Below are 19611 nucleotides of genomic sequence, written 5' to 3'. Positions count from 1 at the left end.
CCTAGCACCTCCTAAGACTCCCCATAGCAATTATTTTCAAATTACTTATATTGAAATGCTTGCACCTCTTGGTCACCGCACTGTAGTGGTCAAAGAGTGTGAGTCATCTGGGCTTTTGTGGAAGGTTTGGATGAATAAAGGTGCCTTAGAGTAATTGTTGGTGATTAAACTAAATATATCTCTATTTAAATGAATACTTGTATATGTAATGTAAATATTTGTGATATTCAGTTTAAGAAATGACTTGGAAAGTAAAAATATGAAGATAAGGCAAGTCCTGAGGTTTGATAAAGCGTTTCTCAAATTTCATTTATTTGCCCATCACCTTCACATCTTCTGCCATATCTAGTAATCTGATAATTTATGTAATATATCTCCACTAATTATCATATCATTACCATAAATGGTACACCACCTCTTGGCACAAATAGAAGGTAATGAAAAAAAACTTAAATACAGTGGGAAATGAAAGTAAATTACACATTAACTTTGCAAAACCGGAACTCTTCATCTTTTTTCACCTAAAACACAAGGCTTGAATACCTACCTGTTCAATTTTTGAAGTTCATATGTGTACAGCTAAAAGGGTTTCTCATCCTGTATGTTGCATGATGCAGGGAACTTGATCTAGTGCTTTAATATGAGGTGTGCTTGTCTCACTTAAAGGGTAGACGTTTTGAACATATTAAAAGGGAGAAGTTGAAATGAAAGGAAAAGTTATCAGTCATTTTCCTATTTTTTCTAATCTCAGTGCAAATTTGAAGATGGGTGGGATGGGAAAAAACTGAAACAAAAGTTTCCACATTTCACAAGTGAAAGGTGTTAATAGTTGTCCTTGGAAGGGTGAGTGGGAATAATGGCTGTTGGAGAGGCTGGCCTTGGAGTGGGAAGCCCCATTGGCTTAGCTGTGGGCCTTACCAAGTTCCCTCATGTGCCTGGTGCTCTGCTTAACTCAGGTAAAGTCATGGTGTTGGACTAGAACAACAAGGTTTTCAGCTTTTTATCATAGAATCCTTTCTACAGATGAAGTGTTTATAGCAAACAAATATAGGAAAGCAGAACTGGAGCCTCACTCTCCTTGCCTGCCCCCATTGTGGCTCTCCAGAAAGTAAGGCACTCGGGACTCCTCATGTGCAGCCACTGACCCGTGGTCATGCCTCCTCTCGCTTCCCGTGTTGGAACAGGGAGACTGAGCAATAATAACTCCATGTGCAGATGCCTCTGCTTGCTTGAGAGAGTCACAGGAACTCCCAGGAAACAAATGCTGGCAGAGCCACCGTCCTGAGAACGGCACCTCCCGTCCCCATGGGTGCTAGGGGATTCGGGTAATCAGGTCTCCAGTGCTTGGAGCAGTACCTCTGCACCCAGAAATGTTGTGTAGCTGAGTCTTGTTCTCATTTTTTAAAGTAAATAGAAACAAACTTTTGTACTTCTTGCGGGCTAGAGTCCTTGGTGTGTTTGGGGGACAAGCTGGTGGACAAGCCTTTCCTGGCTTCCCAGGAGGTTATTTGGGAAATCTGCACTGAAGTTACATCTTGAAGGGAAGTGTAGTTGGGGGACATGTAAGGTGAATTTAGCTACAGTGATTCTTTGTTTTAGTTTTCAAATGTAAATCCGGCTCTTTTCTTCCTAGTTGGAATAGTGGATAGATTTACATTTCAGGGTACTGTTGGAAGGTATGACTGGGCTTTGGTGTATTTCCTACTAATGTACATTTAGAAAATGGATCAGGAGCTGTTACATGCTAAGTTGAGGATTTCCAGGGAATGTTTTCCTTTCATTTTATAAGATACCAATACTAGTCACCAACCAAAACTGTGACTGTGATCCTCCTCCTTGTGTCCCTGGTGTAGTCTCATTTAGTGTTCATGGCATCCCTGTCAGGTAGGGACCATGAATTCTTCGTGCACAGAGAGATTAAGTAACTTGTCTGAGGTCATACATACAAGAAGTGACTGAGCTAGGATTCAGAAATAGGACAGTCTGATTCTAAAGCCCATATTAACTACCACATTCTATTTCCTGAACTGTATGTTTTGTTGTCTCATATCTGAAAAATATATTATTTCTGTCCTAAACACACAGACTAGATAACAGTTGGAGCAAGCATCTGAATGATCCATGGTATTGACAATCTTAAATTGGTCAAATATGTAATACTTTTTAATCAATTTGCCAGTAACAGTTATTAACACCAGTGAAAGTGACTAGTGCTTTGGAAGACCCTTGAGGCATTTGGATGTTTGCCATGGACATCTCTGATATCCTCAGGGTGTACACTGTGTAGACAAAATAATGAAAAAACCATAGTGATTTGGATGGAAAACTTGACTTTCTCCATCTTGTTTTTATATTGCCAGTTTAAGCTGGGAATGACCGTATCAGCTGTAGAACTTTTATCAAGCAACAAGTACTAGAGAAGCAGTTTTTTCTCTCTCGACTTGCTGGTATGCATTTTGCAGAAAGATAATTATTTGCCTTAATAGTTTCTTTTGAAATCTGCTGGAACACAAAGTAAGGAAACTGCTTTTATCTCATAATACTAAATAGAATAAGGAAAGAGGTCAGTAATTAATTCATACACCAAAGTACATGGTGTGTGGCAGTCATTTACTGGTTCATAGTAGAATTGTAATGGTTGAAATTTTAACTTGAAAAAGTATGGTGCCTTTAAATATTGACTATAAAAGTAAGATATTTACTGATGAGAAACAGTAGTCAACTTAAGTCAATAAGGGAGTCTAGATAAAAGATGAAAGGTCTTAAAACAGATTTTTTTTTAATTGGGGTATAGTTGATTTATATTATGTGAGCTTTAGGTATACAACATAGTGATTCACAATTTTTAATGATTATACTCCATTTATAGTTATTATAAAATATTGGCTATATTCCCTGTGCTGTACAATATATCTTTGTAGTTTATTTATTTTATACATAGTAGTTTGTACCTCCTAATCTCCTATCCCTATTTTTCCCCTCCCACTTCCCTTTCCCTATTGGTAACCACTAGTTTGTTCTTAGGAATTCTTTTCTTAATGACCAAATAATTGGAATGGTACATTGAGAACTTATTTAAAGTATTGAGCAAAGTACAGAAATATTTTCTGCACTCTCAGTTTATCGTTTTTGGGCACATGGATGGATAGAAATTAGTGTTTTTTCTGGATTAGCTCTACTAACAAAGGTCTGGTGCCAGCAGCAGTAGCACTTGGAAGCTTGTTAGAAAGTCTTTGGTCCCTCTCCAGACCTGCGGAATGGAGCCCAGAGTCTCTGGGGCAGGGCTTGGGTATCTTTTTTCAAAAGCTCTCTAGGTGATTCAATGCATGCCAAAGTTTGAGAAGCACTGGCCTAGACCATTATCAGAGCTGATATCTTAAAGCACATTAGATAACTAAGTCAAGTTGTTTGGAAATGAGTACACAAAATTACAGCAATGAAGGATGATTGGATGCTGTGTACTTGGTCACCATTTTCTCCCATTGAAACTACAAGAAAAGCCATTTATAGCTTCTGGAGATAAGAAACAAGGAAAGTGATTATAGATGTTTAATTCTTGTTTCTCTGCTTTTATCCTTGAATTGTTTGGATCTTGACGGGATGCAGCTTTTTATTTGCCCTTGGCTATGTAATTCCATATGTCCTCAGTTGAATGAAGTGTCTTGGTATTTGTTTACAGTATTGCTGTTTATTTATTGACTACCTAGTAAATGATAGTTAAGAACATTTTAGACTTTTTTTCCAAAGAAAATACCAGAGACTAAGGCTGTTAAAAATAATGTATCCAGGGAGAACATAAAACAACATCACCATATTAAAGGAACTGTTATTTTATATTTTAAAAGTTCATTGCTTTAAATCATTAATCTCACATCCTTATTTGTACTGCTCTTATTTATTTATTAAAAAAAATTTTTTGTTGTTCATGCTGTGTGGCTTGTGGGATCTTAATTCTCCAACCAGGGATTGAACCTGGGCCCTCAGCAGTGGAAGCGAGGAGTCCTAACCACTGGACCACCAGGGAATTCCCTGTACTGTTCTTAGATTGAACTGCCTAGAGATGACACACGTGTGTTTGTGTTCTTTTTATATCTTCTTCCAGTAATCTGACATACTCTTATTGTTTGCTTTTATATATACTATTTCAACTCATGTAAGTAAGCTTTAATTTTTATTAAAGTTTTTTTTTATATAATAATTATTTATTTACTTTTGGCCGCGTTGGGTCTTTGTTGCTGCGCGTGGGCTTTCTCTAAGTTGCAGCGAGTGGGGACTACTCTGTTATGGTGTGCGGACTTCTCATTGCGGTGGCCTCTCTTGTTGCAGAGCATGGGCTCTGGGTACGCGGGCTTCAGTAGTCGTGGCTCACGGGCTCTAGAGCACAGGCTCAGTAGTTGTGGTGCACGGGCTTAGTTGCTCCGCGGCATGTGGGATCTTTGGGGACCAGGGCTTGAACCCATGTCACCTGCATTGGCAGGTGGATTCTTAACCACTGCGTCACCAGGGAAGTCCCCCCTTAAAGTTTTTCTTACTGATTTTTGAATCTGAATTAGCAATTAGAAATTAAAGTAAAATATTAGAGTTTGTTTAATGTATAATTCTTAACTTTTCTAGTATGGAAAATTTCAAATACACACAAAAATAAAGTAGTATATAATAAATCCCGAATTCCTATCATCCAGCTTCAGCAATTATCAACATTTTGCCCAATATTAGATACTCTTAGTATATTTCTTGTAATTTAGGGAAGTTCTAAACCTTGTCTTCTAGTGGATGCTATAGTTGGAAGAGCTTAAATCAGTTTATCAAAAACTTATATATGTCTACACTCTTAATATTAAATAATATTTTAACATATGTTTAAAAATATTTTTAAACATTCTTCTTTGTAAACTTCGGCTGCAAGGGTATTTGAACAGTTTAGGCATTCAAGGTGCAGTAATTGGAAAGCTTGACTGATGATTTTAAAAAGTAGTATATTATTCTAATTACTGTTTTTGTCTTTAGTATTCATTGAGGCATCCATTCTTTTTTTTTTTTTTTTTTTTGCCGCGCCACGCGGCATGTGAGATCCTAGTTCCCCCACCAGCGATCAAACCCGTTCCCCCTGCAGTGGAAGCACAGAGTCCCAACCACTGGACCACCAGGGAAGTCCCATCCATTCATTCTTTTTTACCTCCTCCTTTCGATCAAATTAAGTTGTTTATTAAATAAATTGGGCAGAAGTGGTATCTATATTAGATCTCCTTGAATTCTTCTTTTAGAACTAGTGAAATGATGTAAAAAAAAAAAAAGGCAACAAATAAAATTTGGAATTGATAACACTAATATGTATAAAATGTATAAATCTGTTTTTATATATAGTTTATTGCAGAATTAGGACATCCATTGCATTAAGAGTAATTAAAAATTGTGTTTTATCTGCCTATGAAAGTAAAATACTTAAGTCATAGAAAAATTTGAAAACACAGGTAAATTCAGAGGAAGGCAACTTAATTATTTTTAATGCCATCATCCAGAGATTACACCTGTTAATAATTTAATGTATGTTTTAAAAAGTTTTTTTCTGCATATCTGTATGGATAATTGTGTGTCCTACTGTGTGCCCTGCCATGCACAGTACTAAGTGCTTTAGAAACATTATTTCATTTATTCCTTGCAACGACTCTGAGGGATGTATGTACTGAGTTGAATAATGTCCTCCAAAATTCGTGTCCACCTGGAAACTGACTGTAATCTTATTTGGATATAGGGTCTTTGCAGATGTGATCAAGTTAGGATGAGGTCATACTGGATTACGGAGGTCCCCCAATTCAATGACTGGTGTCTTTATAAGAAGAAAATTTGGACACAGACTTATAGGGGAAAAGGCTATGTGAAGACAGAGATTGGAGTGATGTGTCTACAAGCCAAGGAATAAAATGTCATGTTTTTTCTGTGATTTTAATAGCTATGTAGTTATTTCATCATATAGATACACTGTTACTTATTAATTCAGTGAGACCTATTGAACATTTTTTATTTCCAGTTTTCCCTGGTATGAACACTGCTCAGAACTTCACTGTAGCTGTAGCTTTGTGTTTGTCCACTGTTTTCTTTTGATAAATTCCTAGACCTGGAATTACTGGGACAGTGGATTGCCAGATTGTTCACTAGGAGGGTTGTATTTATTCTGTAAGCAGTTAGAAAATAGTACTTCATTGTAATTTGCATTAAATTTGCAGTTTTTGTTATTGGTGTAGAAAGATCATCCTACCAGCAGACCAGAACACTGAGAAATCTCTGCAAGATATACAGCAGATGCGAATAGATTTATATAAAAACTCAGCTAAGCCAAGGAACTCCCAACCACTTTCAGCTGCAAAGGAAGACCTCCAAAAAGTTGAAAAAGTTCAAACTAGACCCCTAGAATCTGCTCAGGTCAGGGAGAGCAAAGGCTGGCTGCAGTCGTCTGAATCATTATGGGTGAGAAACCATTAAGCAGTAGATGCTCACCTTACCTCCCCTGACTTGAAGTTGCTACTCAGTCTCGGCTGCTTCACAATTCCCTGGGTCCTGGCTGCTTTATCAGAACCTGTACTTAATACTCAGACACCAGGGACCCTGACTTGGCCTGAAGAAATACATCTCAGCTACAGATACCACTTAATCTTTCCTTGCATCTGAAGTATGAACACCAAGAATCATCAGGCACCTGAGGAACACTGATAGCACCAAAGAGAGTCATACATGGAACAGGGCAGCTAACCAGGAATCTGCAAGTGTTAAGAAAGATGCCACTCAGACAGCAGCAGACTCAACGAAGACAAGGCTAAACCCAGAAGTTCATAAGGAATCAGGAAAAGTGAAAATTATCCTCAGATATCAGAAGGTGTGTTCATTAAAAAGAAGAATGATTCAAGATAAAGAAATAATCAGTTCATAGAAATTAAAAATATTATGTAAGGTATTCAATAGATAGACTGAAATTCAAGCCTGTTTTACTTAATTCAAGAGATTGACCAAGTGCTAGTGAGGGATAATTAGAAACATATGTCACAAGTCCTGGTAACATTTCAGAATCCAGTAACAAAATTCTAAAAGCAACTTGAAGAGGAAGATGGGTTACCCTCAAAGGAGCAAGGATCAGATTGGCATCTGGTATCTCTCAACTCTGGAAGGTAGAAGACAATGAAAATACCTTTTTGCAATAAAGGTACTGAGGGGAAAAGGAATCTGAGCCTGCCTTGTATACCTAGGCAAGTCAAGGATGAGAACAAAATAATATTTTGAGGCTTGCAAGAATTTGGAGTTTGCATTTGTTAACCCTATCTGACTTACCAGAGGACATGTCTAGAAAGACCAAATATATTGGGTTGGCCAAAAAGTTCAGGTTTACGGGAAAACCCAAACGAACTCTCTGGCCAACCCAGTACGTGAGAAAAATATAAATGTTGCAGAAAGCAACAAAAATCCTCTTGTTTACTTCTAAATAAGGAAATGTTTTTTTAAATTATTTTTAAGATAGTAGCAAGATAAATAACAGTTTGGAACAAAAGACTGAATTTCAGCAGTGTGGTGAAAGTGGCCAGGAAGGGGTTACTAGGTGCTAAGGTGTTTGTTTTTAAAATTCTTTCCTTCTTTTACTAAGAATTTTTTTGTTACTTTTAGTCTTGCTTGGACCGGGGAAGGGAAAGTATAGGTTTTGATTAATTGTAGATTTTAATAGAAAATTGTAAGTTTAAATAGGATTTTTTTTTTTTTTTTTGGCCGAGCCATGTGGCCTGTGGGAAGCTCCCCGACCAGGCATCGAACCCGCACCCTCAGCAGTGAAAGCATGGAGTCCTAACCACTGGACTGTCAGGGAATTTAAATAGGATATTTAGGAAGTTAGAAGTAATTGCTGTAAGTTTAGAAATAAGATCTATAGATTCCTACAGCTTCCATTAGAAGCTTTATTTGGTGCAAAGGAATCTTGCTCATCCTAGCTGTATAAAGGAAGAAAGGGGTGAGGAAATGAGACAAAGCATTGCAAACAGAAACACAAAGCAAAATGTTAGAATAGATCAAGCATATTATTTACCACAACAGAAGTTAGTGATTAAGGGCTTCCCTGGTGGCGCAGTGGTTAAGAACCCACCTGCCAATGCAGGGGACATGGGTTTGAGCCCTGGTCTGGGAAGATCCCACATGCCGCGGAGCAACTAAGCCCGTGCGCCACAACTACTGAGCCTGCGTGCCACAACTACTGCAGCCCGTGCACCTAGAGCCCATGCTCCGCAGCAAGAGAAGCCACCGCAATGAGAAGCCCGCGCACCGCAACGAAGAGCAGCTCCCGCTCACCACAAGTAGAGAAAGCCCGCTCACAACAACGAAGACCCAGTACAGCCAAAAATAAATAATTTTAAAAGTTAATGATTAAAGTTCCCTTAAAGAAAGTGAGGAAATAAAATCCATGCAAAAAGGAGGAATTGTGTTTCTTCAGAATTAAAGGATATAGGAGCCACTTTGAATAGGGATGCTTGCTGGCTAGATTTGAGTCCCTTGTGTTGTTCAGAAGATGGAGGAGAGCCTTGTGTACTATACCACTGGAGGTGACCAGGATAAAAACTGCTTGTTCTGAAATGTGATTAGAAAGCATCAAGCATCTCCCTCTTCAGAAGCAATTGCGGTTCCAGAAGAATGCCACTAATGAGTATAGAAAGGATGAGTGACTGAACTAGAAAATCACTGCTCTGAGTCTTCCAGTTGCCCTTTCCTGCTATCAATGGCTAAGTTTATATTGATTTTGTTGAGAATCATAGTAGAAAATTTCATGCCTCTGAATCTAGGATGGAATCTTTTCTGTTTGTAGTCAGTGTTTTCCAGAGAAACAGCACCAATGGTGCGTGCATAGAGAGACTGGAGATCCAGGGAAGAGCTGATGTTGCCGCTTGAGTCTGAAGGTAGAATTGCCTCTTTGTGGGGGGCGAACACTCCCTTCTTAATACCTTTAACTGATTAGATGGGGCCCAACTATGTTATGGAAGGCAGTCTGTTGATTTACATTTTAGTTTCATGTAGAAAAATACCTTCACAGAAAACATCTAATGCTTGATTTAGATACCTGAATACTGTGGCCCAGCCAACCTGACACATTAAAATTAACCATCACACTGGTGAAGATGCTGAATTTGCTTATAATTTTGGTAGTAATAATGGAATGTCTGTGTGAATTACAAAATGGTGCATATGACTGAATTCTTTCTTCAGTGAGTTTTGGGAACCAACCTCTGCCTTTGCTGTGAAGAAAGCCTGATCCTGTACACAGGATGAAACACAAGGACTTTTGCCTAAAGATCAAAAGAAGATAGGTAATTGTCTATTTGAAGAAAAACATAATGCTAGCAAAGATTCTTGTATTCTAAAGGAGGAATGTAATCACCTTCACCAGCCATATCCCTACAGAGGGCCAGTTGGATGTAGTGGCACATTTTCAGGGATTATGAAAAGGTCTTGAGGTTCACTTTCTTTCGGGTTTGAGTATTAGTAGTAGTTACAAGTTACAGACTCGATAATATGTTATTAAGGTTTTTTCCTCTCCACTAAGTTTTATACTGAAGTCCTTTAAAATTAATCTTATTAATTCATTTAAGGTTATATAGATTGGTTCCTTACTATGAACAATATTGAATTTAGCTCTTGCTTTTCTCCTTTCTCTCTCCATTTAATACCAGGTACTTTGTTCCAAGTAATATTCTTTTGCTTGGTGAGCTTCTTATACTTTACGTATTCTTCTTTCATCCCCCTTTTCAGAGTAGTGTTAACTGTATTTTCAGAGCAGGTAATAGTTAAATACTATTCTATTTCTCTTGTTCCTGTGTTTGTTCTATAGTAAGAGATATTCATTGCTTACTATCAGCTCTGTGCTGAAACTTTTCTAAGTGTTCTTTCTTTTTTTCCCTCTTAATATTTATTTATTTGGCTGCAGCAGGTCTTAGTTGCGGCACGTGGGATCTTTAGGTGTGGCATGTGGGATCTAGTTCCCTGAGCAGGAATCGAATCCCGGCCTGCTGCATTGGAAGCACGGAGTTTTAGCCACTGGACCACCAGGGAAGTCCCCAGGCGTTCCTGATTATCTGAAACTCTGTCCAGTACAGTCGTCCCTTGGTGTCCGAGGGGGATTGGTTCCAGGACCCTTCACACCATACCAAAATCCATGGATGCTCAAGTCCCCTATATAAAATGGCATAGTATTTGCACATAACCCACATAAGTCCTCCCATATACTTCAGATCATCTCTAGATTACTCATAATACCTAATACAGTGTAAACACTATGTAAATGGTTGTAAATACAATGTAAATGACAGGTAAATTGTTGCCTGTGTATGGCAATTTCAAGTTTTGCTTTTTGGAATTTTGGGATTTTTCTATCCATGTTTGGTTGAATCTGAGGATGTGGAACCCATGGACATGGATGGCCAACTGTTAACTTCTTCAGGAAGCATTTGTGAGAACAGTATTCCCCGCGTTCTTATGTGTTCACACAGTTTTATCTGTATACTTTTACTTGGAGGTCAGTATAGAATTCTTGGCTGCCTGTAAAACCCTCACCTCACATTTTCTTTCCTGAGAACCTTAAATTTGTCACTCAGTTATCTGGTGGCACACGGTGTCACTGTGTGATTTTTCTTTTCCTTACACATGTGATTATCCTTACACATGATGCAGTTCTTTTGCTTGGATGCCCTCGAGACGTTATTTTCTTTAAAGTTTGTTTGTTTCACGAGACTTAGTGTCAGTAGTTCTGGGTCAGTTTTCCCAGGGGCATGTGTGTACATTTAAGTCTTTTATTTCTGGATATTTTTCTTGAATTATTTTAGTATTCTTTCTGTTCCTCTGATTTTAGCTTTTGGGTGATTCTGTTACATGGAAGTTGGAATTTCATATCTGTTCCCATCTGTCTCTTTTTTATCATCTGTTTTCCTTAAATGCCCCATGGTGTCAATTTCTTCCATGTTCCTCTAGTTTAGCCTTCATTTCTGAAAAGTTTTCAAATTGCTGCTTGTTTGTTGACTGTGTCTGATTTTTCTCACATCTTCTCTTGTGTAGCTGTCTCTCATCTGGGCTCTTATGTTTTTGATGTAAGTTCCTCTTTCATGGCCTCTGTTATGTGCATAATGTTAGGTGGTAATTTCCATCTGCCTTGTGGGCATATTTTTGGGTTTGCCTCCGTTGCCCATTGGTGCCACCATGGTTCTCTCCCGAGACTTTTGTACATGAGAAGGGGTGAGAGTATTCCAGGACAGCTATCCTTGCTGCAGAGCTCTTCAGTATTCCCATGGCATACTCAAGTTTCTCTGTATAGTCTCCTATGTGATACCTGTTGAGGTCGGCCTCCTTTGGGCCCACCCTGTAAGCATCTGAACCTCATCTTTCCTTTACCCACGGGCCTCACCCTACTCAGGATGTTATTCTCAGTATGTGTCCTCAGTTCAGGCTCTGCCTTTCCTGGAAGGCCATTTGGCTGGGTGTTTGCAGAGACTTAAGGGCTGGGTTAGACACAGCGTTTTCTGGTCTCATGTCCTGCATATAACCTTTTGAACCCTTTTACAGTCCAACTGGAGAAGTTTTCCTTCTGAGGTGTTCCCCAAATGGTGTTCCCTATCTTGCTTAGGTAAAGGACTGTGTCAACTGATTCTAGGCCTCCTTGAGACAGCTTTAATATCTTGTTGTAACCTGTTTCTCTGTTTCACAAAACACTAAGTTTACTAAGCTGGTCTACTTAAAATATATACAACTGTAGTTTTAAATATTACAGGCTACAATAAATTACTTGTTTTTAAAAGTTTATTTGTATTTATGCCATTTGTTCACCACTTTTATTTGTGGTTTACCAGATGAGAGCTTTATGCCCACATAAGCTTTGGGTTCTTATGAGTGGGTTCTTTTCTGCTCCCTAAATTTTTTCATTCTTGGCATATAGCAGCATCCATGTGCCAGCATGGCTTTGGCCTTCAGCTTGCGTTCAAGCCAAGTCTTGTCCCTTGTCTCTGGATTTCTACATGAAATGAAGATTTTTTCCCTGATACTGAGAGCCAGGTGTATTACTTGTAAACATTGTATGTAGATTTTTCGATTGTTTGTAATTGAGAAAGAATGTAGTTTGGTGTTGCTTCAATAATTTTTAATACTACATTAAGTATTTGTTACAAATTTAAGTGTTGAAGGTTATGTTTTCTAGAGAAGTAATGATAGTATAAATGCATGGATAGAAGCCAGCCTGGACTCCAGTTTAAGAAAAAGTTAAATGTCTAGTTTATTCTTATTGTTTAAGCCAGTGAGGACAAAATTATGTGGGCATTAGAATGGGTGAAATTGAGTTTCTTTTTAATGAGAAATGGATTTCTATTTTATAAAGCCATATGCATGTGTGGTTATTTCATGTAGTCAGCCCTTGTCTTTCTTTGATTAATTTGGATAATTGTGAGTTGATTGAATTAAAGGAAACTCAGAAAGCTGAAAAACTGATACTTAATTTTAAGGCTAAGTTGCTATTGACTAGTTGTGTTTTTCTGTGTGTCCACAGTTAGGGTGCACAAGAAGCTTCTATTGCTAGAGACAGGCCCCACCTGTGAGCCACCACTGCACGGCTGTGGGACTGGGAGATGGCTGCCTGTAGCCACCTGAACCCTGAGTGTGGCAACATTAGCTAGCATAGGACCCGGATCATCTGTGATGGGAGCATGCTAGCTAGCAGTAGTTGTGTTGGTAGGAGTGCATACTTTTGAGATGATACCTTACGTGTGTATATGTGTGAATACAGAAAACATCGGAGCAGTGTGGGGCCGAGCAAACCTGTTTCCCAGCCCCGGCGGAACATCGTAGGCTGCAGGATTCAGCATGGGTGGAAAGAGGGGAATGGCCCCATCACCCAGTGGAAAGGAACCGTTCTGGACCAGGTGCCTGTAAATCCTTCTTTGTATCTTATAAAATACGATGGATTTGACTGTGTTTATGGACTAGAACTTAATAAAGATGAAAGAGTTTCTGCGCTTGAAGTCCTCCCTGATAGAGTTGGTAAGTTCTCTTTACTGTTTGTGCATTATATGCTTTAAAAATGATTATTGAAATGGATGCTTTTTGATTATTAGCATTACTGGTATTTGTTTTAATTGGAGCATAAGTACTTCTGATACACATTTAAATCAGTCACCTAAAACCACAAAAACTGCTCAGCAAATGTTCTAAAACCAAAGTTCAAGGAACTGTGAAGGATATAAAGACGTATAAAATTGTTCCCCAAGAAGTCGACAGTCTAATAATTTCTAATATGATTATTTCCCACATTTTGCTCAGTTTATCTGGACTCTGGTGAGTAAGAGTATTTCTCATTAGCTCAAGTATTCAATGTGCTCATTTCATCAGATTATAATAGCTTAGAAAAATTTCATGTATTTATTTTAGGATCTTTATGTGAAGTGAATTTTTATCATTGTGTATTATTATATAAGTGATAATTGTACCTTCAGCCAAAATTTAAGCAACCAAAACATGTGAACTCTGTTACAACATTTTTGGGGTTCGTTTGTACAAGGTTTGTAGGAAATGAATGGCTTTTTTAATGTCATACAAATCAGTTTTGCCTTGCATACCTTAGGTTCCTTAAGGCATAAGGTGTCAGTTAAATAATAATGACTGGTTTTATTTTTAAGAATAAAATAAAATATGATTTTATTCTTAAGATCAACGGAATACACCCAAGTTGTTACTTTCTTCAGAGTATTTACTTTGAAATGTTTTCTTATTATTATTACAGTGATGCTGCTATTGCTTGAATCTGGTTTATGCTTTTGGAATTGTCCTTAGAAGCCTATATATGTACAAATAGAGCCTCAGCAGATCTGCACTTGAAGGATAGAAATTTGGGATCAAATTGTCAAGGGAAGACGCTTACCTAGCCCCCCTTTCCCCCTTTGTTTTTGCCATTGTGTTCCTGGAACACATGCTTCCTCATCAAGTTAACTTTGCCAGAGCAGCAAGTTATTTTTTTAATCCTTGCTTTAGATAGCAAACACTGTCTTTATTCATCTTGTATAAATATAGTTCAGCTTTCACAGAAATCTTTCTTTAAATTTGTATTTTTAACCAAAGGTAACTAATTATGTAATAGTAAATCTTTGGCATTTTAGTCTAAGTTCAGCTGAACACATTCTTCCTTGTGAAGCACATCCTCTTTTCTCCTGATCTTGACATCAGTCCATTTTCCACATTAGAAATTAACATTGAAGAATCTTCCCTTCAGGGCTTAAAAAGTATTATCCACACCTTTATATCAATTATTTGTGCTCAGTAATTATCATACATTCTTTTTCTGACCCAGAATTTTAGTTTCTGACCCCTTCAAGGGCAAGGCTGCTAGCTTACTTGAAACTTACTGCATTCTGCCACATGACCTGTGTTAGCTCTGTTGTCATCATAGGACAGAAGAAACCTTTTATCTTGATAAAAAAGTGATTTGACTAAACCAAAATATCTGAAGATATATGAGTATCTCTGGTGATGGGATTTAAGGGTTTCTTAATGTTTTTCTTTCTACTTCTGGGCCATCTCTGTTTCCAACAGTAGATATGGATTGCTTTTGTAAACAGAAAAGCAATTTAAAAAAGGAAATCCAAAGGCCTGTGTGCAAAGCAGCAATATGTTACATGCCTAATTTAATTAAGAGTTAACTATGGTATTCCCTATGATACTTTAGTCTGAAAATTTATTTGGACTTCATTTATGTTTCATGTAGGAAGAAAATGGTCTTTCCTAATTTGCTTAAGGCAGTACATTAAAGTTACAGTTTTGTTTTCCTTAAGCTAAAGGTGGAGAGAAAAGTAAGTCAGTCAACCCAAAAGCATGTGATGTCACAGAGTACCAGTTCCCAAAGTGTAGTCTGAGGACCCTTGAGGTTTCCAGAGGCCAATTCAGGAGGCTTATTAGGTCAAAATTAATTTTCATAAAAATCTTAAGATATAATTTGCCTTTTTCACTCTCATCCTTTCACAGTTATACACTGGAGTTTCCCACTATTTGGAAGATCTGCATAACTCAGTGAATACAATATTTTCTATATGAGCAATGCATGATGTTACCAAATCATATATTGGTGAAAGATCCATTCAAAGACCGACAGATTTTTTATGTTGTGGTAAAAACACAAAACATTAAATTTACTACCATAATTATTTTTAAGTATACAGTTCAGAGGCATTAAGTATATTCACATTGTTATGGAATAGGTTTCCAGAAATTTTTCATTTTGCAAATCTGTAATTCTTTCCCCATTAAAACAACAGCTACTCTTTTCTGCCTCCCACTGGCCCCTGGCACCCACCATCCTGTTTCTATGAATTTGATTACTTTAGATACATCATAAGTAGAATCATGTAGTATTTGTCTTTTTGTGACTAGATTCTTTCCCTTAGCAGAATGTCCTCAAGATTCATCCATGTTGTAGCATGTGATAGGATTTCCTTTCTTTCTAAGGCTGAATAATATTCCATTGCATGTGTATACCACATTTTTTTCCCCATTCATCCATGATTGGACACTTGGGTTCCTTCTGCCTTTTGGCTATTGTGAATACTGCTGCTGTGAACATGGGTATACAAATATCTCTTTGAGCCCTTCTTTCAGTTCTTTTGAGTATTTAACCAGGAATTCTGAATCATATGGTAATTTTGTGTTTAATTATCTGAGGAGCCTACATACGTAATGTTTTCCATAGTGTTTGTTAACATTTTACAGTCCCACCAACAGTGCCCGAGGGTTCCAATTTCTCCGCATCCTCACCAATATTTGTTATTTTCTGTTGGTTTTGATTTGCATTTCTTTGATGATTAGTGATGTTAAGAATCTTTCATATGCTTTTTGCCCGTTCGTATGTCATTTTTGCAGAAATGTCTGTTCAAGTCCTTTGCCCACTTTTTTGATCAGGTCACTTGATTTTTTTGTTTTGTTTGTTGTAGAGTTGTAGGCGTTCCTTATGTATTCTGGAGACAAATGAATTTTAATTTAATAGTGTGACAGAAGTTTATTGATAATGATTTCAGATTCTACATTGCAATTAACCTTTAAGGAAAGCTACCACTTGTTGAGTTTTGATGTGGTATCATAGAAGAATACCTAGAATTATCTGAACACTAATAAAATATTTTTTCAACAGCATATCTTTGTGATTTTATACACCAACTAAAAGTACATACAACAGATTGAATGCTGAAACAGATATGAGATTCTAGCTGTCTTTTTTTTTTTTTTTGCTGGTACGCGGGCCTCTCACTGCTGTGGCCTCTCCCGTTGTGGAGCACAGGCTCCGGATGCGCAGGCCCAGCGGCCATGGCTCTTGGGCCCAGCCGCTCCACGGCATGTGGGATCTTCCCGGACCGGGGCACGCACCCGTGTCCCCTGCATCGGCAGGCGGACTCTCAACCACTGCGGCACCAGGGAAGCCCCTAGCTGTCCATTTTTAAAGCTAGACATTTCTTACTAATTTTTTGTTAGAAAATATTTTTCATTAAAAATGTGTTTCTGTAGGTATTTTAACATATTTTTAGATATGTCATTTATAATTTCTAAAATAGTTGGTACTGATACTTATCATCCATATAAACAAATGCTCAAAAACTTTTAAGAATGTAAAGGAGTCCTAAGATGAGAAAGTTTGATAACTTCTGGTATGAAGAAAACTAGTGGGATTTTGCTATAGTGTCATGCACAGTGGGGAATTCTATGTTATTTTGGGTAATTATTGCATACTTAAGCAAAGAAAACTACCGTATGTGTTTACAGTGTCCTTCTGATAAAATTGGATAGCAGTATCTTTACCAAGAAATTCTAATCTTTGTTCCTTTGAACTTTGACAAAAATAGGACTCATGAGTAAGAAGTGCTAATTTTTTTTAAAGATAATTGTCTAAAATGTGAGGAATGGATAAATCTTAAAATCAGTAGGTTCCTCCATAATTTTCCCAATATTAAAAAAGAAAATGAAACTTGTAATTTTTCACCTATGTCTTTAATGTAGAGCAGGGCTGCAGAGGGCTGTTGATACACCAGTAGGGAGGCCTGTGTTCCTAATCACACAGGCCATCTAGAACAACCTGCTTTCCTCTGAAATAATTTATACAACAAATGTTGAACCCCTGTGATCACAGTATTGGAAACAAGATGGGAAAGGCCTTTGCTTTCATCACTGTGCAGTCTAAAAGCAAGTAAACAAACATGTAAAACAAGATAACTGCAGAGAGTGGTAAATGTCTTTAAGAAATCAAGCTCGGTTAGGTGACTGATTGTTGGGGCTATTTTCACCGGGTGGTCCTAGAAAGCCTCTGGGAGGACATCTGCTCAGGAAGAGCCAGCCCCTGAGGATGTGGGGGTCATAGTCAGCCCAAGGGTATCCCAGGAAAAGATGCCCATGCTGCTGAGGTGTAAGGCAGTCAAGCAGTATGTGACGAGCAGGAGGGCAGAGGGCTGCCAGGGGATGATGGCCAATGTGCTGTGGATCTGGAGAAGCAGTTCGTTATTCAAATTATGAAAGGAAAGTGCTGGAGTATTTTAAGCAAATGACCAACACAATCTGGTATAACGGCCACAAATATCACTCTGATTATTGTAAAAAATAGATTGTAGGGGCAAGAGTAAAAACCTATGCCTTGAATAGGTTAATACCTTGGTTTTCATAAATGGTCAACGGTTATATAAGATATTTAAAAGGCAAGGTGGGTAAAGGGTATATGGGAACAATATTATTTTGGGGACTCTTCTGTAAGTCTAATTCTATCTCATAATTTAAAATAATTATCGATTAAACAATAACAAAAAAACACTTTATACCTTGAATAAACTAAAAGTTTTAATTAGGTACAGTACCAAGAACAGATGAATTCAGAAAAAAAAGAAAAAAGCAGATTCTTTCACGTAAACCATTGTTTGCTTTTTTGTCCCCAGCAACATCTCGAATCAGTGATGCACACCTAGCCGACACAATGATTGGCAAAGCAGTGGAACACATGTTTGAGACCGAGGATGGCTCTAAAGACGAGTGGAGGGGAATGGTCTTAGCACGCGCCCCTATAATGAACACATGGTTTTACATCACCTATGAAAAAGATCCTGTCTTGTACATGTACCAGCTCTTAGATGATTATAAAGAAGGCGACCTTCGCATTATGCCCGATTCTAGTAAGTATAGATTGACAACTTTTATTTTTGATAATTCAAAAATAATTTGATAAATCAAATATCTTTAGAGCAAGATATTTGATTAACTCTTGTGCAGATACATTTAAAAATTTTAATTATTAGGGTTAAGTGATTATTCTTTTAGTCATGCACAAAGCATAGGTTGTGAAATTTTTACCCTTTTGCCAAGAATAATTTACTTTCCCTGTTCTGGACTTTGGACTTTCATATGAATGGTGTATATAATGTGGGGTCCTTTGTGACTAGCTTCTTTCACTCAGCTTATGTTTTCAAGGCTCATCCATGTTGTAGCGTGTGTCTGTATTTCATTTCTTTTAATAACCAAATACAACTCGATTGTATGGATATACTGTATTTTGTTTATTCATTCATCTGTTGATGGATATTTGGATTTTTTTGCTTCTTTTTGGTTATTATGAAGAATTGTGTACAAGTTTCTGAGTGGACATTTGTTTTCAGTTTTCTTGGGTATATGCCTTGGAATGGAATTGATGAGGCATAGTGATCACTCTGGGTTGAATCATTTAGGCAACTGCCAGACTGATTTTCAAAGTGGTTGCATCATTTTAGATTCTCACCAACAGTGTGTGAGGGTTCTGATTTCTCCACATCCTTACCAACACTTGTTACTTGACTTTTTGATTTTAGCCATCCTAGTGGTAGTGAAATGGTATCTCATTGTGGTTTTGGTTTTCATTTTTTTTGATGACTAAAGATGTCAAGTATCTTTTCGTGTGTTATTGGCCATTTGTGTGTCTTGTTGGAGAAATATCTATTCACATCCTTTGCCTGTTTTTCAATTGCATTGTCTTTCTGTTATTGAGTCGTAACAGTCAATAGTATAGGTATAAGTCTCTTGTCAGATATGTGACTTGCAGATACTTTCTCTTATTCTCTGAGTTGTCTTTTCAGTTTCTTAAAAGTATTCTTTGAAGTACAAAAGTTTTTAATTTTGATGAAATCCTATTTTTCTAGTTTTCCTTTTATTGCTCATGCTTTTGGTGTCATATCTAATAAACTCTTGCCAAATCAAAGGTTATGAAGATTTGCCCCTATGTTTTCTTCTAAGAGTCTTACAGTTTTAGCTCTTACATGTAGGTCTTACTTGGATCTTTGATACATTTTGAGTCAATATTTGTTTATGATGTGTCATGTCCAACTTCTTTGTTTTGCATGTGGCAATCCAGTTGTCTGAAAACCACTTTTTGAAAAGACTGTTCTTTTTCCTACTGAATGGTTTTGGCACCCTTGGTAAAAATTACTTGACTATGGAGGTATGAAGATATTTCTGGACTTTGAGTTCTATTCCATTTGTCCATATGTCTATAGTTATGCCAGTGTCACACTTGATTACACTGCTTCATAATAAGTTTTAAAATCAAGAAGTGTGAATCCTCCT

The 19611-nt window shown here is 37.5% G+C and overlaps 1 protein-coding gene across 1 annotated transcript in view; it reads left to right on the top strand.

Annotated features, from left to right (window-relative positions):
* Nucleotides 1-19611, top strand: part of SPIN1 (spindlin 1) — a 65380-nt gene that overhangs the window by 39453 nt on the left and 6316 nt on the right. The window contains 2 exon segments of the mRNA XM_079925501.1: nt 12788-13041; nt 17958-18191. Coding sequence (XP_079781627.1) covers nt 12788-13041; nt 17958-18191 — 488 coding nt within the window.

Source organism: Stenella coeruleoalba (genome assembly GCF_951394435.1).
Source record: "Stenella coeruleoalba genome assembly, chromosome: 7".
Lineage (NCBI taxonomy): Eukaryota > Metazoa > Chordata > Mammalia > Artiodactyla > Delphinidae > Stenella > Stenella coeruleoalba.
This window is presented reverse-complemented; position numbering and strand designations above follow the sequence as displayed.